At 47.4% G+C, this 25,420-nt stretch overlaps 2 protein-coding genes across 13 annotated transcripts; one reads left to right on the forward strand and one right to left on the reverse strand.

The window, feature by feature from the left end:
* Positions 1-256: 256 nt before the first annotated feature.
* Positions 257-8,396, forward strand: ZNF672 (zinc finger protein 672). Of its 3 annotated transcripts, none has more exons than XM_053218446.1 (5): positions 257-275; positions 991-1,110; positions 3,590-3,690; positions 4,437-4,540; positions 5,330-8,396. In XM_053218446.1, exon 5 carries the CDS (start codon positions 6,312-6,314, stop codon positions 7,686-7,688), a length of 1,377 nt encoding a protein of 458 aa, XP_053074421.1. In that variant the 5' UTR covers positions 257-275; positions 991-1,110; positions 3,590-3,690; positions 4,437-4,540; positions 5,330-6,311; the 3' UTR covers positions 7,689-8,396. The 3 variants fall into 3 exon arrangements, with proteins under 3 accessions (XP_053074421.1, XP_053074417.1, XP_053074422.1); XM_053218442.1 differs by lacking the exon at positions 257-275 and adding an exon at positions 329-651; XM_053218447.1 differs by lacking the exon at positions 257-275 and having other exon boundaries at positions 329-1,110; positions 3,590-3,656.
* Positions 8,397-9,023: 627 nt separating this feature from the next.
* On the reverse strand, positions 9,024-17,466 carry ZNF692 (zinc finger protein 692). Of its 10 annotated transcripts, none has more exons than XM_027048804.2 (12): positions 17,338-17,466; positions 16,495-16,682; positions 16,194-16,225; positions 15,588-15,851; positions 15,017-15,065; positions 14,802-14,924; positions 14,267-14,482; positions 14,102-14,179; positions 13,922-14,000; positions 12,330-12,444; positions 9,625-9,724; positions 9,024-9,503 (listed from the first exon to the last, which is right to left on the reverse strand). In XM_027048804.2, the coding sequence occupies exons 2-12, from the start codon at positions 16,668-16,670 to the stop codon at positions 9,200-9,202; spliced, it is 1,536 nt and encodes a 511-aa protein (XP_026904605.1). In that variant the 5' UTR covers positions 16,671-16,682; positions 17,338-17,466; the 3' UTR covers positions 9,024-9,199. The 10 variants fall into 10 exon arrangements, with proteins under 10 accessions (XP_026904605.1, XP_026904603.1, XP_026904604.1 ...); XM_027048802.2 differs by having other exon boundaries at positions 14,267-14,485; XM_027048803.2 differs by having other exon boundaries at positions 14,802-14,927.
* Positions 17,467-25,420: the final 7,954 nt, after the last annotated feature.

A 25,420-nucleotide genomic window follows, 5' to 3' on the forward strand; every position in this document is an offset into this window, starting at 1 on the left:
TAATAGGTACCCAGTGTGGCCTTACCGTAAAAAAGTTACTAACCACTGGAACGATTTGGGAGGGTGGCACCCGCGGCCGCTCAGCGCCAAGCATCCGTTACCTGGGCGACAGCAGCCGCAAGGACTCTCGTCCGCGTCCCGCTAGGCGTGTGCTAGCATCTGGTAGACTAGACTCCGCACCGGAACTCAGCCACCGCGGACTGAGGCGGTGCCCAAGTCTCAGCGCCCTTTCCTCTGATTGGGTGGAACCAAGGGGCGGACGGACAAAAGAGGAGGTAGAGACTGGTTACTCCTGGGAAGAAGGCGGAGCCTTGTCGAGGAGGGAGGTGGTATTTGGCTGGCAGTGGTAGCCCCGCCCCCTCACCGCGATTTGGGACACAGACTTAGAACAGTCAGTGGAGTTCCTACGCCTCCTAGTCATCCCAGCAACCAGTGACGCGGCTCGCCTGAGGTCAACCACTGGCCAACTGGGGAAAGCGGGACTGCAGCGTGACCCCTTTTCCGAGCCGCCTCCCAGCTCCCCCTATTCGGCGGCCGAGCGCTCCGCCAGTCCCTTCCTCCCTTCTCCTTAGTCCCGCAGTCTAGGAGGCAGGGGTCGGCGAGCCAGCTGAGTGGGAACCGCGTGGTGTACAAGGAGCCATTCGGCGACCGGTGAGGGGACTGAGGGGCTAGGAGGGCAGGGTTGGCGCGGGGCAGCGATTTCCAACTGTCGCCGGTCCTCGCCCCTCCGCTGTGGGCTGCTAGCGCCTGCAGCTGTTGCGAGCGCCGCCCCGGCAACGAGTGACGCTAAGGCACGCTGGGCGGCCTGCTCCTCCCAGGCCTTGCCCTCAGCCTGTCCTCGCCCTTCTTCCCCCGGTCACCTTCGGGCCCGCAGCCCCACGACGCAGATATCACCAGGCTAAGACGGATTAAAAGGGCAGCTTTAGCTACCAAGCTCTGTCGGCGTTAATCACCCCCGATTCCTCAATACGTCTTTGGTGCCCTGTCTAGCCCTCAAGGTGGACTGGCGCCGTGGGAGAGGAGCTGAGGTCGGAAGAGTTTCGCCAAGCAACTCGTGACGACCACCGTTGACTGAAGCGCCCGGAATTGGCTGCGCTGCGACCTTCTCAGGTGTGGCGTTCCTCTTACCGTGAATAGTTGTGTACATCTTCCCGTTAAGTACGAGGCAACAAGTCTTAAAATGAACAACCAATCTTCGTGCTTGCTCTGAAAGCTCCCGGGGTTCGGCGTGGGGCTACGGAATGCCTATACTGCTCTAACCCTGTGAAGAAGGGCTCTTTGGGGGATCAGGGAAGGGATTTAAAAAGTCTTGCAGAACGTTTAGGATCCTTAGGGTCGAAGTCAGAGACAGACCCCATATTCAGGATCCTTCTTTAGAGGAACTTTCCTGAGGAGGGTAAAACCTGAAACTTCAGCAACCGCAGTTGTCAGACTTACACATGTTTTAACCTTCTTTTCATATGAAACGTTATAATAGTTTCCTTTACTGGGTTCTCCCAGGCAGGAGTGTCAAACCCCTAAAGTTCCCTGTCCAAGGTCACACAGCTAATACTTATTATGGAAGAACCAGAATTTGGACACTTGCCTCTGTGGTTCCCCTATGGATCTTGCAGTTCTGTTTCAGTAAACCAAAGCAGAGTATTTGCAGTACCTGCAGTAGATAGGGCTACGGAGGATAAGATGACTGGAGAGAGGCTTCCTACTCCTCCAGGAATCTAACATTTGAAAGACTTGTATGCCAGTTTAATACATCATGTTTAAAAAGCATTGAGTGCCCTATGTGTGCCCAACTTCTTGCTAGGCCCAGGGAAGGTTCAAAACAATATATATAGTCCCTTCTTATATCCCAGTTCTGGGAAGCTCTGCCCCCTCTGGGTTGCAGTTTTGCAACCGTGTGTCAAAGGAACACAGGGAATAGACTATCCTACTATGTGTGCCCTCTCCCTGCCAACATCCGCACCTTGTCCACACTTGCCAGTTCACAGGAAAAAAATTGTGAAGGGAGAACTTCCAAAAGAATGTATTTGAATCATAATCAGTCTTGGGCACTTGGGATGGGAAGCAGCTGTCATTCCTATTTCCACCAGCTCCTTAAACATGTCAGACTGGACCTGAAGCTAGAAGGGGTAACTTCTTTTGAAGTACTGGACCTTGTTTCTTCTGTGGAAGAAAAGAAAGTAAGGAATAGCCACTCTGGTGCTCTAGATTCCACACTCCATCCTTACCTAGAAAAGGGGCTGAAACCTTCCCAGAATGGATGGGAATCACTGTTTCCTGTTACTTTCACTGATTACTCAGAATAAAATCAAGCAAGGGGATGGGCTGTGGGGTGTGAAGGTGCTCAGCAGAGCTTCTCTGAGGAGGGGCTATCGGAGCCAAGCACTGAGTGAAGGGGGTAATGGGCTTTGCAGGTGGAGTTATAAATGGAAAGGCCCCAAAGTAGGCAATTAATTTTAATAATACATTTCATTTGGGGCATCTGGGTGGCTCAGTCGGTTAAGTGTCTGACTTAGGCTCAGGTCATGATCTTGTGCCTCATGAGAACTGTGCTGACAGCTCAGAGCCTGGAGCCTGCTTCAGATTCTGTGTCTCCCTCTTTCTCTGCTCTTTCCCTACTCATGCTCTCTCTCTCTCTCTCAAAAATAAACATTAAATTTTTTTTAAATAATACATCTCATTTAACCCAATATATACAAAACATTATCATTTCAACATATATATAATCAACATTAAACATTATTAATGAGATATCTTGCATTCTTTTTTCATACTAAATCTTTGAAATCAGGAGTGTAGTTGACCCTTTACAGCACATTTCAGTTTGGACCAGCCACATTTCAAGTGCTCAGTCACATGTGGCTCAAGACTATTATAGTGGACAGTACAGCAGGAACAATCCTCAGTCCCTCTCCTGTTCCAGTTTTACCCAGCTCTGGCTTCAAGATGGAGAAATTGTGAGATGATCACTTGCCTCTTCATCCTGCCCCAGAAATGTTGGCCCAGCAGAACAGATAACTAGGGAAGAAAATCTTTGTAGTGACTGAAGGACACAACTCAGAAGAAAAAGGACTAAACTGCTCTCATAGTAGATTGTTAGTAAATGTACTAAATCCTAATTACCATACTCTTGATCTGTAATATGTGATCAATTAGATATGGTATGAAATCCCTGCAAAATCTATTAAGACACAAAAATAAAGTGATATAAAACTCAGAAGCTTATTTTTAATCAAGTGTAAATGTTAATTTTTTCATTAGCTTATATTACCTGTTTTTTATTAATTACATATGTAGCATTTGTAAATATTTGTAAGTATTAGATGCTTGAAAGTTACTACTTTAAAATACTGAGCATTTAGGACTTTTCAGTAAATCACACATAATTACTTCCTTCCCTCTTTCCAAGCGCTCCTGTACTTTTTTTTTTTCCCCTCCTGCACTTACTTTTTTTACACTTAAAATGAATTTGGTGGTTTAACAACTTCAAAACCCTCAATTGACAAAGTGGTTAGGACAGTCTAAAAATCTTTTTTTTTTTTTTTTTTCTTTGTTTTTTGCACAGTAATTTTTTTTTTTTTTTTCCTTTCAGATTTCCTCCCAGGGCAAGTTCCAGCATGGGGTGAAGTACAGAAGAGAGACTTGAAGGGTGTACTCTGGTACTGAATTACCAAACCTGCTCCCTAGATCAGGGTCTGTCTTATTTCCACATTTGTAATGGGGCAGGGGTGGGGGGGAGAATTGTATCTTTCTTTATATGTCACTCGTATGCATGTTTGTGTTTGTGCATTTGTCTTCCCTTCCTTGGGCATGTGCCCTGGGAGGCAGGGGGGCGGTTTCCCAGAAACTTGGTCTGAGAGGTGCCATGGTCCCTGCAGACCCCCAAGTAAAGTGGAACACACACCAGGGAATGTGCATTGCTCTCTTTGGCATTTGGGATCAAACACTGAGTCCTGAGGGAAGGTTTTATTCACATGAGGGTAAAAGTTCTTTTGAATTGAAGACCAGCTAGAGTAAGCTGCCCAAGTGTCTGGGCTGAAAGTTCCCTATGAAAGAACTGAGAGACTCTCTAAAGACTGCTTTAGAGAGGTCTGCAGAGGGGCTCCTGCCCCTGCTTGCAGTTTGTGCTTAACCTTATTCTCTTTGAATAAGATATCTGGGATTTAAAATACTGCAGACCAAAAAAAGAGAGAAAAAGTGTGTGGGACGGGAGGAATGTCATAGATGGGACAGAAATTTTGAGAGCAAAATGTAAATAGATGCTGAAGGTGAAAGAGTGATTCATGATACTTTTCTTTAGTTTTTTAAATTTGAAAATGGCCATTAAAACATTCCCCTCTTTAATGGCCATTAAAATATTCCCCTCTTCTTTCTCTCCCTGTTTCTGTCCCCTCTGCTCAGTTTAAATTCATGTTGTCCCTCTTCCTTCATCTTCGCAGGGTACAGAACATCCTGCTTCAAAGGCATGAGAAGAGAACATCCTGTATTGGCCACTCCTGCCCAATGTGGAGGGGAGCAGAAGCTCCTGAGCCCACCCCTGAAGGTTTGTGGCTTTCAAGACTTTTTTTTTTCTTTTTTAAATGTTTATTTGTTTGTTTTTGAGAGAAAGACAGCCTGAGCGGGGAAGGGGCAGAGAGAGTGACACAACATTTGAAGCAGGTTCCAGGCTCTGATTTGTCAGCACAAAGCCTGAGGCAGGGCTTGAACCCATGAGCTGTGAGAAGTCGCATGTTTAACCAACTGAGCCACCCAGGCACCTCTCAAGGATTTTTTTCAATGGATCCTATTTATGGGATGTTTTAACCAGAGCTCTAGGTATTTATGATGTTTCCATCTGCCAGTAAGAAAATGATTGCTGACTTGTTTGCTTCCCCTCCCTGACCCGTTGAGTGATAGTCTATAACTCATAGTAACTGCACCTAATCTCCACTGAATTTAGCTGGGACCAATCCTTGGACCTTGAGGGAAGTAGTCAGTGATGAGGCCCACAGGAGGTTCTGTAAAGAAAGCCTGACTCTGCTCCCAGACAGCTACCTGGACCAACTTGTTAGGATTCAGGGATAACATCTGAGATAAAGACAATAGCAGAATAGATTCCATCCCCATAAGGGGCTTTTCTGCTATTCTGAGTTCTCAGATCCCTGGAGCTAGGGCAATGAAGGATGTCTGTAGAATGTTTGCAAACAGCTTGGATGAACTGAGAATTAAGAAGGAATGCTTCTTCCTTCTCTTCAGCTTTTCCTGAAAATGTGAAAAGCACTTCTAGGAAAATGCCATCAACTTTCAATATTATTTTTTGTGGACTACACATGTTCCTTTTCACCCCTTCCAGGGTTGCTTTCACCCAGGTCCAGAGTTGCTTTCTCAAGGTTAGGCCAGAGAACTTTGAAGCTGTGTACCAGTGTGGAGTGGTTGTTTATCAGGTATTGTCCAAAGCCAAGGTGCAGTACTTTGGGGTTTCTCAGATACCATCCTTTGCCCAGGCCCCAGCCCTTTCTGATACTTTTTGCCCAGGCTTCTGCTTACGTATGGGTTTAGGCTTCATCTCATTACCCTCCTTGACCTTCCAGGTCTGGCTGGGTTCACATTGGTGACTTAGGAAACCAGGGTCTCAGAGGAAGGTTATCGATGTGGTCTAGGGGAGTTTTGGAAAACTGGTCTGCAGATTCTAGGTTCCTTTTCTGGTAAGCAGGCTCTGTGGCCCAGGGGCTTTCTCATTGCCCATCCCTTCTTGGTGTTTCCTAGTGTATCTCCAGGCTAAGACCTCTGGCCTAAGGACAGAAAACTGGCTGGGTACTCCTCATCCCCTCCCAAGCAGAGTTTTGGAGGCAAACTCCCTCTCTGAATCCCTCCTGCCCTTCGTGGTGGCATGAAGACCTCCTTCCCCATATTTCTAGGAGTCCTATGGCTTTGCCTCTTCTTGGAGAATGGAAAGCAGGAGATGGCCTAGCTGAGGAAGTTACAAGAAATGAGGGACTCTGTGCTCACCTGGCCATTCCCCAAGGTGTAGCTGTTACAGCTTTAACTGTAGCGTACAGTGACTTTCTCCCTATAGGGCTCGCAGTGAAGGGTGAACTTGGCTGCAGCGCACCCTAGAAAAAGACACAGTCTGCTTACAAGAAAAGGAACCTAGAATCTGCAGACCAGTTTTCCAAAACTCCCCTTCTTCCCTTTGCCACTTCCTTTCTAGGCCTTCAGAAAACGGAAAATAACACGCAGTTTGAGGAGGTGCACCTTGGCGTGGGAGTGGCACACATCCCTGCCAGCCTGCATTCCGGGGACTCCACCCCCCCACGCCCGGCCTGGCCCTCACCATGCTAGCTGCATCAGAGATGGCGGCAGCAGCAGGAAGGCCTTACATATGCAGTGAGTGTGGCAAGAGCTTCCGCTACAGTTCGGTGCTGCTGCGTCATGAGCGTGCTCATGGCGGTGACAGCCGCTACCGCTGCCTAGACTGTGGTGAGTGCTATGCCCTGGCTGCTGACCTCCGTGCGCACCGACGCGCCCATGCTGGCCAAACACTCTACATCTGCAGTGAGTGCGGCCAGAGCTTCCGCCACAGCGGCTACCTCGACCTGCACCAGAGTGTACATAGACAGCGCAGCCGCTCCTGCTCTTGCCGTGCCTGTGGCCGCAGCTTCCCACACCTCCCGGCTCTGCTGCTGCACCGGCGCCGCCTGCATCCCCCAGAGCGGCCCCGCCGCTGTCCGCTGTGTGCCCGCACCTTCCGACAGAGCGCGCTACGCTTCCACCAGGCGCGCGCACACCCGTGGGGGTCACCCATCACACCCACCGACCCATTGCACCGCTGCGCACAATGCCCACGGGCGTTCCGCAGCTACGCAGGGCTGCGGAGCCACGCCCGCGTCCACGTGGCCCGGAGCTCTGGAGACTCCACACCTCCACAGCTTCATGCTCCGGGTGCACACCAGTGCAGTGTGTGTGGGAAGAACTTTGGTAAGAGCTCAACACTAACACGACACCTGCAGATTCACTCAGGTGAGAAGCCCTTCAAGTGCCCCGAGTGTGGAAAGGGCTTCTTGGAGAGTGCCACGCTCGTGCGCCATCAGCGCACACACACAGGTGAGAAGCCCTACATGTGCGGGGACTGTGGACGCCGGTTCAGCGAGAGTTCCACCCTTTTGCGCCACAGGCGCAGCCACCAGGGAGATCGGCCCCACGCATGCACTACATGTGGAAAGGGCTTTGGGCAGCGCTCTGACCTAGTGGTGCACCAGCGCATACACACAGGCGAGAGGCCCTTCCCATGTGCTGAGTGCGGCCGCCGCTTCAGCGACCGTTCTGACCTCACCAAGCACCGGCGCACACACACAGGCGAGAAACCCTACCACTGTGAGTTGTGTGGCAAATGTTTCACGTGCGTATCTAACCTCAACGTGCACCGGCGCAACCATGCTGGTCACAAGCCCCACAAATGCCCTGAGTGCGGCAAGGCCTTCAGCGTGGGGTCCAAACTGGCACTGCACCGCAAGACACACCTGGGCGAGCGGCCAGCAGAATGTGCTGAGTGCGGCAAGTGTTTCAGCCACAGTCGCTCGCTCTCACAGCACCAGCGGGCCCACACACGAGCGCGTGCCGCCACCGCTGCCACCCAAGCAACCGCAGGAGCTGCCCTCATCTTTGCAGGGCAGGCAGAACAGGAGAAACCGGACTTTTTGTGTCCCAGCTGAGGGAAACTTGCTGAGAAGCTTCTCTGGAATGGGCTCAGCAAGTACCAATATACTGCCACAGGGATGGTGGGGCAGCTCTGCAAATGGGAGTCTGTATAAAAACAGCATGGCTGTCTGTCACCCCCTGTCACGCCCCTACATCCATTTCCCTTGTCAGCTCTTCCTGTCCATCCTTCCTGCTACCTCTGGGGTATAGGTGCAGGGAACTGGGAAAACCTAGACATGGAAGAAAGCCCAGGTATTGGTGTGTTCCCATTGCTGCTACTGTGCCCTCAAATGTTTTCTTCCTGGTTTCCCACCTATATTGTCTTCTCTTGTCCCATCCCCTTTTTCCAGCCTGAGTCTCCTCTAGCTCTCCTTCCTGGATACTTTTGTTGTCCTGCCTCTTCAGGTAATGATCACAGGGTGGCCACAGGGACAACCCACCTGCCTTGCGGTCTTCTTGCCTCCTGGTTCCACTTGACAGCTTCTCTGCTGCTTTCTCCCTGGGCTCTGAGAGATGGGAAATTTTTAGGCAGAGATGATGAGATTTCTCATTTCTGTGAAAGGCATCCTGCCATAAGCAATCAGCCTGCCGCCCAGCAGAGAAGGCCCACTCCAGTGAGGGTGGGCAGGAGCCCTCAGCAAAGCATCCACCTGTCCCATGGGCCAGACCTGATGGTGTCCAGATCAAGGTCCCTCTCAGGACACTGTTCTCTAGCTAGGTGGGCCACTTGGAGCCATGGGGAAACAGCTCCACAGAGGCAGTAGTGCAGGGTAGAAAATCTGGAGTTGTCCAGTGATTTGCTTATGGCTGTTGAAATAAAGAGTTGTTTGTTTGGGTTCCAGATACCAAGAGCCTCTTTTCTCAAAGCTTGAGGCTGCTGTCTTTGCAGACTTCAAGAGTGATCCAAGGGCCATGCTCTTTTGAAGTTCCAAGATATCTTGTCCCCTCCCAAGTGATCTTGCATGTAGAGCCCCCTTGATTTTGCACTGGAAGGCAAGACTCTTAAGGCCTATACACTTGGTTCTCAGTGAAGAGTACAAATGTGGCTCAGGCTCACATACCTCCATTCCTGCTCCAGCTATCCCTCTGGAATGACCCAGTGCTCTGCATACTGTCACAGCCTGCCCTGCTTGAGCACAAGAATAGGTATGACACTCAACTGAAAAGGACTGCAAAGTGTCAAACCAAATTGGGAAAGAAAGCTAGGTCCTTGAGGTAGGGGCCTACAGAGAGAGAAACAGGGCCTACACCTATGGTGCACTCAGGCACATTCTAGCAGAGCCTGCTTCCAGAGGAATAAGGATTCCCATTCTTCAGGTGCCAAAACATTCACTCTGCTCACACACAACTGTAAAATACTGAGTTTATTCTGTTTAAGAAGGCTAAAGTAGCCTGTCTTGGTTTTTTTTTTGCCCCCCACCCTACACTCCCTGTCACCTTAGTTTCTGGGGACTAGGCATCTGGCCCTTCTCTTCCTTGCTCCCCTTCAGTCCCTAGGGTCTGGCTTCTCAGAGCTCAGGAATGCTCACTGTTGATGGAGTGTGGTCAGAGCTTCAGGAACCAGAGAGGGCCTGGACTCATCATCAGACCTCAGGGTCACAGAGGCAGAGATATTGGGGCAGGGTTCCAAAGGGCCGGGTGACTCCTGTGGAGCTGGGAGCAGGGCTGGATGGCTTTTGCTGCAGTGAGCTGCAACGCTGTCTGGCTTCTCAAAACGCTTGCCACAAAACTCACAGGGGAAGCGCAGAGTAGCAGCTGTCTCTGCATGCTTGCGCCGGTGCCAGTTCAGGGAGGCCTTCTGGCGGCAGGTGAACCCACAGATCTCACACCTGAGCCAGGGACAGCAGAGGGAAGGACAGTGCTTCAGCCCATCTTGACTTCCCCATGGCAGTTCCCCCGCTCCAACCCACAGCCCTACCTTCCCACCCATACTACCTCCCCCACACTCACTGCAGGGGCTTCTCTCCAGTGTGGATGCGCCGGTGGATGACGAGGTTGCTGCTGGTGCGGAAAGACCGGGCACAGAACTCACAGATGTAGTCCCGGGTGTCTGCAGGTGCACAGGTGACACCCTAGCATTCATCCCCAGGCTGTGGCCCCTCCTCAGCCCAACCCACCTGCCAACCCTCACAGGAGTACTGTCCCCATTCAGCCTGCTTATCCCACTCCTCTCAGCCCCCAAAAGTGCCCTGTGGCTGTCAGCAGCCAACCTGTTCCTTTTTCCCTGAACCTGCCAGCACTAACAGCACCTGCCCTTTGCCCTTCTCCAGCAGCTCTCACAGGCCCACTGTGCTTTTTCTCCTGTACCTCCAAGCCTCAGGGCAGGGCATACTGGAGGTATCATCACTTCTTGTGGCATCCTTTAGACATCTGTCTCACCCCCACCTGTTGGACGGCACATGTATGCTTACAGCCTTCTTCCCCATCACTCTACCACACTGCACAAATCTCTGGCTCCAGGCCCTCTCCTCAGCCAGCACTCCATATATCTGTTCCCTGGTCTCCCTGTCCCTGGTCTCCCACCCTTTTCAGAAACTGCAATTGCAAGCATGCCAGTTCCAGCAAGGGCCTTCTACTACTTTGTCCTGCTGCAATAAGCCTGTGATTCCACGCTGCCAGTCCAGCAGCCCGCTGACTTTCCACTGTGCCCCTCCACACTCCCGTTCCAAGGCATCTTTGTAGCCTTCCTTCACTCTACTACCCATTCACTGGCCCCTCTCTTCCTCAGCTGGACCTGTTTGGCTAAAATCCAACTTAGGGTAAACAACATTTGGCCCGATCCTGCACAGGTGTGCTAAGGGAAGTAGAAACAGAATCCACAATCCATGCCCCCCACCCACCCACCAGCCTCTACATTTCATCCACAACCACAAGTCTAAAGAGTCCACCATATGCCTCTGTATTTCACTCTCTCACTCACAGGAGTCCAACAGACAATTATTCCATACTACCTCCTCTCTCTGCCAGCCTCATTCAGCAGTGATCTTATTTTTCAAAGTCACCAAGAAGAGAAAAGCCAGGAGAGAATACCCACATCTTCCTCCTTACCTAATCTATCACCAAACTTGTTTGTGACCATTTATGTGAATACTTGCTTTACTGTAGCCACCTTCCAATTGTGCAGAAACACACCTTTTCTCCCTGACTGCAGGCTGCCCACCCCACCTAGGCATCAGTAACCTTTACTCTCAGTGGGATCCCTTTCCCCTCTGTGCCCCCAAGCTCACAGCTCTCCAGCTAAGACCCCATTTCTCTACTTGTCTTCACAGCAAAACTCCAAAGAGTAGTCCATATTCTCCATCTCCACTTCTTTAGCTCCTCTCTGCCTTGAACTAATTTGATTCTGGCTGTCCTCTCCCTTGTCACATGCCACCTTGTTATCTAGTCAAAGTCCTCATCCTCATCTTACTCCGTCTTATAGCACTGGCACAACCCACCCTCTGTCCCTCCTCCCTGGAGCAATCTCTCCACTTGGTTCCTCAAGTACTGCTCTCTTCACTTGCCTCACTGGTCACTTTGTAGCTGCCCTTTCCACATGTCCCATTCATTACTCTTCTGTACCTACGTTCACTCCATGGAGGTATACTCCACCTTCAGCAACAAATGTGCTTGTGAAGCACCCATGTGCTTGTGATTAACACTTTTTCCCCCTCCCCCCACCATCTCCAGACTCCAGATTCATATCTTCTGGGATGCCTAAATTATCATGTCCCAAATAAACTGTCCCTTTCCTAAAGCCTCTCTCATTTTCAGGAAATCACATCACCTCTTTCCAGTTGCTCAAGCTGGAATCCTTCAAGTCAGCTTGATGCCCTCCTGCCCATCCACCTGTGGCCAATCTGTCCTTCTCACAGCAGCCCTTCTAGCTCCACTTTCACGCTCACGTCAGCCTCCAGCCACTTCTTATCAACTCAACTGTACCGCGTGTTAAAGCTGCCATCACTGCACACTGCACATTCCTACAGCCCCATTTCTCCACATGGCAGTCACAAAGTCAGTTTTAAAGTCAATTGTTACCCTTTTAAAGTCAGTTGTGTCATTCTGCTACACAACACCCTGGGATGGTGCCCATCTCATTTAGCCAGAAGCCAAACCATCTTTGATGGTAGTGTTAGAGGTCCCTGCTACCTATCTGACCTCTCTTCCTTCCTTTCTAACTTCCTGGTCCCCTCTCCATTCCTGGTACATTCCATGCAGATGCCAGTTCAGGGCCTCCCCAGGCCTGCCCATAGACATGGACAAGCCTCTATTCCTCCCTTCACATAGGTCTTTGCTCAAAGGAGCTTCCCTTTCTACAAAAGAAACTCCTCTCTCATGCTCTCCATCCCTTCCCTGCTTTCACATCTCTTTGTATCCCTGTTATCACTAGAGTGGATGCCTCTGTTCGCTTTTGTATCCTACACCTAGAACAGTCTCAAGCAGGCAGGTGCTCAACACACAGAGAGTTGAGTGTGAGTGAGAGTCATCCCACAGAGGGGTGTGATGGCACCTGCAGATAGGAGGTGATAGGCCTCACAGGGCAAGTGAAGGGACCGCCAGGGGGAGGTGACAGAACCCACATGGAGAAGTGAAGGGACTCACGGAGAAATGAAAACAGAGAGAGAGGTGAAGGGACCTACAGGAGAGGGAAGTGAGGAGGCATTTCTACCACTCACCACTGTGCAATTTCACATGCTCCTTCAGGTGTTTCTTAAAGTTGAAGGACTTCCCACAGGCTGGTTCTGGGCAGGAAAAGGACTTTTGGTGGATGTGCTGGTACTTCTTGTGGTGCTAGGGAAGGAAACAGGTGGTCTCAGGGAGACCACCAGAGCTGACCCAGCAGGCAGGCTCCTCTGCCCCCTCCCCATCCCCCAAAAGTTCTGTCACCACCAGCTCACATCATCCTGGCCAGTCCTCACCTGTATATAAGTCCACCATCCCATCCTGACACCAAACTCTGCCCTCACCCTATTCTGTCCTTGACTTCCATTACCTCACCTTTTTGCCACAACCTTCCTTACAATGACCAGTTCCCTGAACAAAGTGCCATTCTGGTGACACTCCTGGTTCCCTAACCATGGATTTGCTGTCTGCTGGGAATAAGAACACAATTTGGGTAGGTATGATTATCCTCTTTAATATCAATATTAATGTACAATAATATCACCCAGCTTTAATATCAATATTAATGTACAATAATATCACCCAGATTGCCTACTTTATTGCTAACCATGGGTATACATTATATGGTGTTTTCCTAAATCTTCTTTAGAAACACACACACACACACACACACACACACGTGTATGCTTTCAACCTGGAACACTTTTAGGGATTGTGTGTTCTTCTTTAACTCCCTGATTATTTGTTGGAAATATTTCTCCTGTCTGACCTAATGTAACATTCTGGCTCACTAAATTCCATGGGCTTTCCCCTTATCTATAATCCCGCTTTACCATAGTTAAACTGCTGCTGGTGGCTGCTTCAGTGTCCTCCATTAACAAGCTCAAGTGCGTTTGACTAGCCCTGGTAAAGTTCTTCTCAGCCCAGGGATTTCCTGCCCAAATGCCTTCCACCCTTGCCTCTCCATTCCTCTGGTCTGGGGTCTCTGCCTCAGCACTTGGGTCTGGGAGGGCTCTGGATGAGTGTGGGGGCTGTGGCCCTTCCCTCTTTGTGCCCCAAACCTCTCCTGCAGTTAGGCTGGGGACAGGACCATCTTCCAGTCCTCTAGCACTAGAACTGCCTGCTCAAGAAAACAGGGCCAGGTGGCTGAGTGTGGACTCAGCAACCCCAGCACCGTCACACACTAGCTAAGGAGTCTTGGGAACTGCTTAACCATTTTGTGTGCTTCAGTTTCCTCATTTGCAAAGCAGGAACTGTATCAGCACCTATTCCATAGGGATCTTTTGAAGATCAAAAGACTTGACCCATGTCAAGTGCTTAGAACAGTCACTAGCACTCCAAGAGCCTGAGGAATGCCATCATCATCTCCACGTGACCCTTGGAGGGCCCAAGAAACCAGCAGTAGTGGGCAGCAGCTGTGTACTGGTGGCTTGGTTTTCTGCCTTATCTACCAGCTGTCTGCTTTAGTGATTATTAACTGTAGGTAAGCTCTGCAGGTCCACCCCCATCTTTCTCTTCCCATCTCTGAATCCACCCACATTCCAGGCTTCTTTGCTTCAGCTTCTCCTTCACCTCAGCATCCCCTTCAGCGCTTCTCACCTCTGAAGCCACATAAAACCCAATCTGTGCCCCTCACATTCCTCACATTCAAATACTGTCGGTTGGAGAAGATCCGTCCGCAGCCAGGGAAGTCACAAGGCAGCAGCTCTCTTTTGGCAGCTTTCCTGGGAGGAGGAGGATAGGGAGGAGCATAAGGACTCCCACGGGCTCTCCTCAACTCCCTCTTCTCACTCTCCCCCCTCCAGCCCCGCTCTGCAAGTCCTACCTAATTCTCTTGGGGCCAATCTGTGCCGTGTCCTCCTCCCAGGCCAAGGTCAGAGCAGACTGGGCCTGAATCCCAGGGCTATGGGCAGCAAAGAGGGAGCAGAGGGCCTCGAGGGAGGGCCATGTTCCGGGATGCCCCTGCCCTCTGTCTCAGCCATCAGGTTACCTGGCCAGAGGCTCAGTCTGCTGGGCTGCTTGAGGGGTCCCTCTGAGTTCCGGCTGTACCCCAACTTCGGTAGGAAGAGCTCCAGAACTCAATGATGATGTTGATGAGGATGGTACAGCAAGAGGATTGAGGAGAGCTGCTGGGGCTGGGGGTGTCTCCCCCTCCTTAAGTGTATGGGTGACAGGGGAAGGAAGGAGTCTGGGGGCATCTGGATCACTGCTGAAAAGAGAAGGAAGAGGAGGGCATTATTTCCCTGGGCTTTCAGCTAGCCCTGAGCCCCCGAAATGCTAAGATCCCAAACTCAGAACAGCCCTACTCCTACCCAGGATCTCTGTTCACACCTGCTTTCAGCTTTCATTCTGCCCTACAGCCTAACTTTACCACCTTCCACCCAATTCAAAGCCTCCAATTCTTTCTGCCTTCCCCAATGCCCATCCTGCCTTCCCCACCAAGTCTACAAAGCTTTGGAAGCCCTGGCCAGCTGCTCCCTCCCTCCTCCTGCTCTGTTCAGCATCCTCCTTCAGCCCCAACTTGCTCATCTGGGGAGGAGCTGTAGGTCCATGGGCTGGCCTCACTGAGCATCTCCTCTTCATCCTCGTCTTCCTCCTCCCCCTCTTCTCCTGGGGGCGGGAAGGTCTCCAGGAGGGGTCCTACTTCCCTGCTGGACCAAGGAAGGCAAGCCTCAGGCTCTGCTCCTTCACCTGCACTGTGAACCCAAGTCTATCCTGTCCCTCCCACCCCCAACCTCACCTGGGTGACCTGGCCTCCTGAGTCCTCTCATCATGCTCAGATTCCAAACCTGTAGGGTCAAAGGGGAAGGAACTCTGGGCTGGAGGGATGAGGACAGGTGTACTTCTAAGGTCTGAAGTGGTGGGAGGACTCTTGGGAAGGAGGAGGGTGCAGAGGCTACTGGAGTGGGAAGGGATATTTTATTTTAGAAATGATACATTCACATGGGTTCAGAAAATAAAAGTATAAAAAAGTACACTATGAAAAGCCTCTTTTCCAATACTGTTCCCAATCACCTATTCTTCCCACAGACAGCCTGGTTTCCTACATGCCCTTCCAGAGATATTTTATATATCCGTTAAGTGCATACATACATTCTTTCTCCTCTTAGTTTTCCACCAAGTGTAACACAACATACGCCCTATGCTGTTTTTTGCTTTTTATACCTGAAAATATATTTAAGGATATATTTTCTTGTAAGCATAGTTTTTCCATTGAGAAAGGATAATTTTTAGACAATGAAGCTCTAAGCAAAAGAGATGGGAACCTCTTCCCTTCCTTTTCTCCACAACTCTTCTTTCCCCCAGCCTACCTGCAGGTGCTTGCCCACTCCTGGCCTCTGGGCACCAGCTTCTTGGGGCAGTACTTGGCCGGAAAACTGGCTTAGGCTCCTCTGGAGATATGGGTCCTGAAGAGGGGCCCCAGGAGAAGGTGTGGCCCGCAGAGCACTCCCACACAAGTCCCCCATCTTGGCCCCCGGGCCCCCGAAGCCCAGGCACCAGGCTGCATTCTCGGCTGTGGGCATGAGACAGGAGCACCAGATACTGCAGACCCTTGGGGGGCAAAGGCTCAGGACCTGGAATGGTGAAGACAACAGTCAGGGCAAGTGGGGAGGCCTGCTACTCTCACTCCGGGGCTACATTCAGCCCTGTCCCCCAGCCCCCTGGGCAACCCCAGTCTAGTCCATTTTACCATTCTTCAGAGTCCAGAACCTCCCCAAGGTCCTGAGACACTGCTCTCTTTTATACAGGACGTTCCCATCAAACTACCCTGGGCTCTCCAATTCTCCACCTTTTCCCAAACTCACTCAGATCCAATCTCCTTATGGAGAATGCTGCTGGGTCACATCACTCACTCCCTGTTGCCCCTCTTCCCTCCCTGGCTCCTGACCCCCTAACTTTAGCTATTCCCTACCTACCTGCACAGAGCACACAGCCTGAAGAAGTGTACCTGCCAGGGTAGGGAAGAGAGGCAGTTTAGGTAGGGGTCCAGGCCAACTGCTCTCAGCACTCCCACACTTTTAAGGGACCAGTCCTAAGGGCCCCTCTATTCACTGGGGACCAACAGGAGGGCACAAAGGCCACAAATCACAGAGGCGGTTCTGCTGAAATGAGAAATCTACGGGTGGTAAGGAGCAATGGGCCACCACCTGACCCTGGGAGGGAACTGGGTGTTGCAGCCTGGGTGCCCTCCCCCAGAGTCCCGCCCAGGGCCCTAACCGGTCCAACAGGAACTTAGCGAGTTGCGAGTGCAGGGAGAAACCCAGCCGCTCCTTGAGAAGGCACCACTGCTCCATGTGGCCACCTAGGCGGATGCGGCACTTGCTGCGGCGCGCGTCCAGCTGCCGTCGCTTCTCCTGCCGCCTGCGGGATGCGTCCACCGGGGAGGAAGCCATAGGCACCAGGACCTACAAGGTGGAGGAGACACGCATATGGGCGTACCTGATCCCGGGCCTCTGGCTCCACCCGCCATTGGGGCCTCAGTTTCCTCATCAATGAATTGGAGCAAAACTAAGTCATTTCAATAGCATCCCCTGCCATTGGGCCCAACCACTCCAGCTTACAGGACATGTAAACTAGCTCTGTGGAGTGGGAGGCAGGGAGACAAAGTCAATGTCAGAACAATGGCCTGACCCCGGGCATACTGAAGTGTAGAAACGGAAGCTATGGGGAAGGGGCGTGAGACTTTCATGGAGAAATTTCAGCTGGGGCTGGATAAGGGGTTGGTAAACAGTTTCACCTTGAAGAGAACATGGGCCTTTACTGGTTGGTGGGGGAAGGGGAGGTCGTGTGTTTTGGGGGCGCTCTTCATAGCGGGGTGAATGTGGGTGGGGGCGGGGTCTGGAGGGCTCTCCCACCCGGTCTCCGGCCGTCCCACTTAACGCTCACTGTGTGTAGGGCTGGCCAATTCCACAGGCAGCTACCAGGTCTCCCAGAGCACCCGCCGCGGCCCACCCCGACTCGGCCTTACCTGCGCGCCCCCACCCGCCCTCGCCCGGAATGCGCCTGCGCCTCCCCCGCCTTGCGCGCAGGCCCGGAGAGCAGAGATGGACAAGGGCCCACCTCGCGCGCACAGCCGCCGTTTCTCTTTTAAGAGGAACCCGTCCCCCTCCGCGTCGGAGCCTGCAGCCGGGAACAGGGGCCGGGGCTACTGGGAGGGCAGAGACGGAGGCCCGCAGCGCGCGCCTGCGCATTGGCCACCTAGCGTAGCGCCTGCCGGGAGGTGTAGTTCCCGCAGGAATTGCCCAAGCACTTCGCTTAGCGCCAGGGGAATTGTGGAGGGGTGGCTTTTGTGGCAAGCGCCAGCGCATGATGGGGAAATGAATGGTACCAAGCCCTCCCCCTGTGTGCCGACCTCAGCCTCTCCAGCCTGCTCATGGATGTTGCCTCCACAATTACTATTTTGTACTTCACCTTCAATTTCTCTCTCTCAGTTGCCATCAACGGGCACACATGCAGTGCAGAATCAGCCACCCTAAAAAACCAACTAGGTTCCTCTCTAGAACCCCAGGGCCCATTCCCTCTGTCTGCATCAAAAGTCCTCTGAAAAGTTGCCTAGATTTGCTGTGGACTCTTGTTGACTTCCCATTCTCTTTTCTAATGACTCCAGTGGCGTCTTCCCTTTCAAGGAACAGCTGGAATGGAACGGTCACTTGGCTGTGGTCTCTCCTCCATCAGAGCAACATCTGACGGTGTAGATCTTTCCCTCCATACCCCACCCCCACCCCAAATCCCACTGGCTTCTGTGACTTCACACTCTCCTGATTTTCTTCCTTCTTCATTGGCTCTTCCTTTCCTTCCTGAATCTCCCCCGCTCTGACCCAACAAAACGTAGTGTCCTCCTGGATCAGGCTCTAAAACAAGTGTTGTCGCTTACCTCTTCTGGAGTGATCTAGTTGCCCGATGGCTTTGTTTTGTTTCTTCCAATTATTTCTTTAAATTCCAGTTAGTTAACATACAGCGTAATATATTAATTTCAGATTTAGTGATTCATGTACATACAACACTCAAGCTCCTCACAATATGTACCCTGCTTCATACCCATCACTTATTTAACCAATTGCCCTGCCCGCCTCCGGTCCAGCAACCCTCAGTTTGTTCCCTATAGTTCAGGGTCTGTTTTATGGTTTGCCTCACTCTTTTATTTCCCCAATTTTCATCTGATACAGTTCTTAAATTTCATATATGAGTGAAATCATATGGTATTGATCTTTCCATGACTAGCTTATTTTGCTTAGCATAATATACTCTAGCTGCATCCACATCCTTACAAATGGTAACAATTCATTCTTTTTTTATGACAGAGTAATATTTCATTGTGTATATATATATATATATATATATATACACACACACACACACACCCCACTTCTTCTTTATCCATTCATCAGTCGATGGACATTTGGGCTCTTTTCATAATTAGGCTATTGTTGATAATGCTGTTATAAACATCAGGGTGCATGTACCTCCTTTGAATCTGTATTTTTGTACTCTTTAGATAAATACCTAGTAGTGCAATTGCTGGATCATCAGGTAGTTCTATTTTTAACTTTTTGCGGAATCTCCATACTGTTTTCTAGAGTGGCTGCAGCAGTTTGCATTCCCACCAAAAGTGCAAGAGGGTTTTTCTTTCTCCACATCCCCACCAACATCTGTTGTTTCTTGTGTTGATAATTTTAGCCATTCTGGTGATTGTGTGGTGGTATCTCATTGTAGTTTTGATTTGTATTTCCTTGATAATGACTGATGTTGAGCATCTTTTCATGTGTCTATTAGCTATCTGGATATCTTCTTTGGAAAATTTTCTATTCATGTCTTCTGCACATTTTTTAACAGGGTTATTTGGTTTTTGGGTGTTGAGTTTGACAAGTTCTTTGTAGATTCTGGATACTAACCCTTTATCCGTATGTCATTTGCAAATGTCTTGCCCCATTCCATAGGATGCCTTTCAGTTTTGGTGATTGTTTCCATTGTTGTACAAAACTCTATCATCTATCTATCTATCTATCTATCTATCTATCTATCTATCTATGATCTATTTATTTTTGAGAGAGGGCACAAGTGGGGGAGGGACAGAGGGGTGGGGAGAGAGAGAGAGAGAGAGAGAGAGAGAGCGCGAATCCGAGGCAAGCTCCACACCATCAGCATGGAGCCCAACATTGGCTCAAACTCACAAACCATAGGATCATGACCTGAGCCAAAACTAGGAGTTGGATGCTTACCTGACTGAGACACCCAGGCACCCCAAACAAAGCTTTTTATCTGATGAAGTTCCAATAGTTCATTTTTGCTTTTGTTTCCCTGCCTCTGGAGATGTGTCTAGTAGGAAATTGTACCAGTCAAGGTCAAAGAGTTTTCTGCCTTTGTTCTTCTCTAGGATTTTGATGGTTTCCTGTCTCATATTTAGGTCTTTCATCCATTTTTTTGTATGGTGTAAAAAAGTCTATTTTCATTCTCCTGCATTTTGCTGTCCAGTTTTCCCAATACAAATTGCTGAAGAGACTATCTTTTTCCATTGGATATTCTTTCCTGCTTTGTTGAAGATTAGTTGACAATATAGTTGTGTATCCATTTCTGGGCTTTCTATTTTGTTCCATTGATCTGTGTGTCTGGTCTTGTAACAATACTATACTATTTTGATGACTAGAGCTTTGTAATATAGCCTGAAGTCAGGAATCATGATACCTCCAGCTTTGCCTTTGCTTTTCCAGGATTGCTTTGGCTGGTTGGGTCTTTTATGGTTCATGCAAATTTTAGGATTGTTTGCTCTAGTTCTGTGACAAATGCTGGTAGTATTTTGATAGGGATTGCACTACATATGTAGATTGCTTTGGGTAGTATAGACATTTTAAAAGTATTTGATCCTCCTATCCATGAGCATGGAATGTTTTCCTGTTTCTTAGTGTCCTCTTTAATTACTGTCATAAGATTCTATAGTTTTCAGAGTACAGGTCTTTTACCTCTTTGCTCAGGTATATTCCTAGGTATCTTTTGTTTTTGGTGCAATTGTAAATGGGGTGGATTCTTTTGTTTCTTTTGATGGTGCTTAATTATTGGTGTATAAAAATGCAACAGATTTCTGTATGGTGATTTTATATCCTACAACTTTGCTGAATTCATGTAGAAGATCTAGTAATTTTTTTTGTGGAATCCTTTGGGTTTTCTATATAAAGTATCATGTCACCTGCAAATAGTGAATGTTTGACTTCTTTCTTGATGATTTGGATGCCTTTTATTTCTTTTTGTTGTCCAATCTCTGAGACCAAGACTTCCACTACTAAGTGAAATAGTAATGGTGAAAGTGGACATGCTTGTCTTGTTACTGACTGTAAAGGAAAGTCTCCCAGTCTTTCCCCAATAAAGATGATATTAGTTGTGGGGCCTTCATATACAGCTTTTATGATGTTGAGGTATGTTCCTTCTATCCCTACTTTATTGAGAGTTTTTATCAAGAATAGATGCTGTATTTTGTCAGATGTGTTTTCTGCACCTATTGAGAGGATCATATGGTTCTTATCCTTTCTTTTATTAATGTGGTATATCAGGTTTATTGATTTGTGGATATTGAACCAGCCTTGCAGCCCAGGAATAAATCCTACTTGATCATGAATGATTCTTTTAATGTACTGTTGAATTCAATTAGCTAGTATCATGCTGAAAGTTTTTGCATCCTTGCTCATAAGGGATATTGGCCTGTAATTCTCTATTTTAGTTTGATCTTTGTCTGGTTTTGGAATCAAAATAATGCTGGCCCCGTGGAATGAGTTTGGAAGATTTCCTACCATTCGTGTTTTTTGGAACAGTTTGAAAATAGATATTAACTCCTTTTTAAATGTTGGATTGAATTTCCCTGGGAAGTAATCTGGCCCTGCACTTTTGATTGTCAGAGGATTTTTGACTACTGATGCAATTTTATTTACTGGTTATGGGTCTGTTCAAATATTCTACTTCTTCCTGTTTAAGTTTTGGTAGTTTGTATGTTTCTAAGAATTTGTTCATTTCTTCCAGATTTCCCAGTTTTGTTGGCATATAATTTTTCATAGTATTCTCTTATAATTGTTTGTATTTCTGTGGTGTTTGTTGTGACCTCTCCCCTTTCATTTGTGATTTTATTTATTTGGGCCCTTTCTCTTTTCTTTCTTATAAATCTGACTAGGGGTTTATCAATTTTATTTATTCTCTCAAAGAACCAGCCCTTAGTTTCACTGATCTGTTCTTCTTCTTCCTCTTCTTTTGTTGTTGTTGTTGTTGTTGTTATTGTTGTTGTTGTTTCTCTATAGTTTATTTCTGCTCTAATCTTTATTATTTCCCTTCTTCTGCTTGCTGTAGGCTTTATTTGCTGTTCCTTTTCTAGTTGTTTTAGGTGTAATGTTAGGCTGTGTATTTGAGATTTTTCTTGCTTCATGAGGTAAGCCTGTATTGCAATACACTTCCCTGTTAGGACAGCCATTGCTGCATCCCAAAGGCTTTGGACTGCTGTGTTTCTTTTTCATTGGCTTTCACGTACTTTTTTAATTTCCTCTTTAACTTCCTGGTTAATCCATTCATTCTTTAGTAGGATGTTCTTTAACATCCGTGTACTCGAGAACTTTCCAAACAAATGTTTGTGTGTGTGTGTGTGTGTGTGTGTGTGTGTGTGTGTGGTTGACTTCACGTTTCATAGCATTGTGTGCTGAAAATATGCATGGAATATCTCAATCATTTTGAATATTGAGGGTTGACTTGTGCCCCAGTATGTGATGTATTCTAGACAATATTCCATGTGCACTTAAAAAGAATGTGTATTCTGCTCCTTTAGGATGAAATGTTCTGAATATATCTGTTAAGTCCATCTGGTCCAATGTGTCATTGTCTCCTTGTGGATTTTCTGCTTGGATGATGTGTCCATTGCTGTAAGTCCGGTGTTAAAGTCCCTACTATTATGGTATTATTATTAATGAGTTTATGTTTGTTATTAATTGATTTATATATTTGGGTGCTCTAAGTTGTGGGCATAAAAATTTACAATTGTTAGATCTTCTTGATGGACATACACCATAATTATGATACAATGCCCTTCTTCATCTCTTGTTAGTCTTTGTTCTAAAATCTAGTCCTGGGTGGTTCAGTCAGTTAAATGGACAACTCTTGATTTCAACTCAGGTCATGGTCTCATGGTCTGTGAGTTCGAACCTGCATCAGACTCTGCACTGACAGTGTGGAGCCTGCTTGGGATTCTCTCTCTCTCTTCTCTCTCTGCCCCTCCCTGCTTCCTCCCCCTCAAAATAAATAAATAAACTTAAAAAAAAAGATAAAATAAAGTCGAATTTATTTGGGTAGGCTGAGTGGCTCAGTTTTTAAGCACCCGACTCTTGATTTCGGCTCAGGTCATGATCTTGCAGTCTGTGAGATCGAGCCCCACACTGAGCTTCATGCTGATAGCAAGGAAACTGCTTGGGATTCTCTCTCTCCCTCTCTCTCTGTCTCCTCTCCTCTCTCTCTCTCTCTCTCTCAAAATAAATAAACATTTATTTTTTTTTTAAGTAAGATAAAATAAAATCTAGTTTAGCTGATATAAGTATGGCTACTCTGACTTTTCTTTGATGTCCATTAACATGATAGATGGTTCTCTATCCCTTCGTGTTCAATCTGCATTTGTCTTTAAGTCTAAAATGAGTCTCTTGAAGGCAGCATACAGATGGGTCTTTTTTTTTACTATTATTATTCTTTCTGATACCTTATGTCTTAATTGGAGCATTTATTCCATTTACATTCAGACTGATTATTGATGGATATGAAAATAGTGCCACTGGACTATGGGTAAAGTTATTGATTTTTTTTTTTTTTTAGGTTTTCTCTGTTCCTTTCTGGTCTTTCTTAGTTTTGGTCTGTTTTTCCCACTCAAATAGTGCCCTTTAATACTTTTTGCAGGGCTGGTTTAGTGATCATGAACTCGTTTAGTTTTTGTTTATCTGGTAAACTCTTTTTCTCTCCTTCTGTTATGAATGACAGCCTTGCTGGATAAAATATTCTTGGCTTCCTATTTTTCCCACTCAGCAAAAAGAATATATCATGCCACTCCCTTCTGGACTGCCACATTTCTGTGCACAGATCAGCTGTGAACCTGATATATTTTCCCTTAGGCTAAGGACATTTTTCCCTTGCTGCTTTTGGATTCTTTCCTTGTCTGTATGTTTTGTGAATTTGACTATGATATGTTTAGATGATGGCCAGCTTTTGTTGATTTAATGGGATTTCTCTGTGCTTCTTAGATTTTCTTATGTCTGTGTCCTTATCCAGATTAGGGAAGTTTTCAGCCCAAATTTGCTCAAATAAACCTCCCAACCCTTTTTATCTCTCTTCATCTTTGTGACTCTTATTATTTTTTAATGTTTTTTTATGTTTTAGTTACTTTTGAGAGAGAGAGAGAGAGAGAGAGAGAGAGTATGAGTGGGAGAGGTGCAGACAGAGAGGGAGACAGAATCCACGAAGCAGGCTCCAGGCTCTGAGTGGTCAGCAGAGAGCCTGAAGCGGGGCTCGAACCCATGAACCATGAGATCACGACCTGAGCTGAAGTTGGACACTCAACCAACTGAGCCACCCAGGTGCCCCTTGAGACTCTTGTGATACAGATGTTATTATGCTTTAAGGAGTTGCTGAGCCCCTGAGTCTACATTTATGATCTAACATTGTTCTTTCCCTCTTCTTTTCAGCTTCATTATTTTGCATAATATTAATATCACTGATTCATTCCCCTGATTCATCTATCCTCTTTGTCTTTGTCTATTCAGGTTTGCATCTGGTTATAGCGTTTTTAATTTCAACCTGACTAGTTTTTAGTTTTTTTATATCTGCAGTAAGGGATTCTATAGTATCTTGTCTAATTTTTCAAGCCCAGCTAGTATCCTTATAATTGTTGTTTTAAATTCTAATTTGGTCGTCTTACTCATATCTGTATTAATTAAATCCTTGTCCATCATTTCTTCTTATTCCTTCTGTTGTGGTGAATTCCTCCATCTTGTCATTTTGTGAAATAACCGGGTTTGTTGTTGTTGTTATCAAAGGCTGTTGTATTCCTGCTTCTGAGAATAATTCCTATATTAAGAAGAGGTCCAAAACAAGCAAACAAAACACAGAAATAAAAATAAAGGGAAGGGATCCTATGTGTGTTTTTGTCTGTTTGTTAAAAGAAGCTAAATCCAAAAAAAAAGAAAAAGAAAAAAAAGAGATGAAAAGGAAGTTATATCCTAGGTGTGTTTTTGGTCTGCTTGTTAAAAGAAACTAAATCAATAATACAAAAAATATTTCTTAAATAATAATAATAAATTAAAAGATATGTTAAAAAATCAAAATGTTGCTTTTCCTATATCCTATAAAACAAAAAGTAAAGGATGAGCCAAGTCTCTCAAAATAGTCACCAGGCCCCTTCTTTGTAAGTCCTGAAGTGAAGTAGTAACTTCTTTGGTGTGGAGGGGTGGAGGGATTCCCAGTATTTGTTCTCTGCCTTAAGTGCTACCTCAGTCCAATCTGAGACTTGAAGAGTTCCATTTTATCATCCACAGCAAAAGATAAGATTAAATTTGAGATTTTTGTAGCTTTTTCTCTGTTGAGTTACAGAGTTTACAGCCTGATGAAACTGCCAATTCTTTTTCACATGTGAACTTCCTAAGTCCATGATGAACTCATGTAACTAGGCTTAGGGATCCAGGTGGAGGAGACTGTATTTATCCCCATGACTTTTATTTTTCCTGGACTCTAGTTGGCACCCTCACCTCTTGCCTATCTCTTGCCTTGGGAAAAGCCAAATCTAATATTTCTGTGCCTTCTGAGCTCTCAATATCTTCTGTCCAAATAGAAAAACCAACTTCCACTCCCTTTCTACAACAAGGGAAGAACGAAATTGCTACATCTTGGATGAACCCACTGCTGATATCCTGAAGATTGATCTGAAGTGGAGAAGGACCACTCTGAAGTCAGTTTATGCCCTAAATTTCAGGAGACCCACATGCACCATTAGCCTTGCTCAGGGCCAATATTTGTACAAGTCCTTCCCCTTGGTCTCCACTTTTCCTTGTGGTAGTCAGTGGGTTGTGCCTGTGCCCTGTGGCCAATCATACCCAAGTGTGGCCCTAGCCTTCTGTGATGTCAATGGGCAGGGCACAAGGAT

This window comes from Acinonyx jubatus, chromosome A1 (assembly GCF_027475565.1).
Source record: "Acinonyx jubatus isolate Ajub_Pintada_27869175 chromosome A1, VMU_Ajub_asm_v1.0, whole genome shotgun sequence".
NCBI classification, from domain to species: domain Eukaryota; kingdom Metazoa; phylum Chordata; class Mammalia; order Carnivora; family Felidae; genus Acinonyx; species Acinonyx jubatus.

Excerpts from the sequence above, each read along its gene's own strand:
- ZNF672 (XM_053218446.1), top strand. The coding sequence starts at position 6,312 with ATGCTAGCTGCATCAGAGATGGCGGCAGCAGCAGGAAGGCCTTACATA.
- ZNF692 (XM_027048801.2), bottom strand. The coding sequence starts at position 16,670 with ATGGCTTCCTCCCCGGTGGACGCATCCCGCAGGCGGCAGGAGAAGCGA. Across the intron at positions 14,486-14,801 it reads TACAGCTCCTCCCCAGATGA|CAGTGATCCAGATGCCCCCA; the intron begins GCAAGTTGGGGC and ends TTCTCTTTTCAG. Across the intron at positions 14,001-14,101 it reads ATTGGCCCCAAGAGAATTAG|GAAAGCTGCCAAAAGAGAGC; the intron begins GTAGGACTTGCA and ends TCCTCCTCCCAG.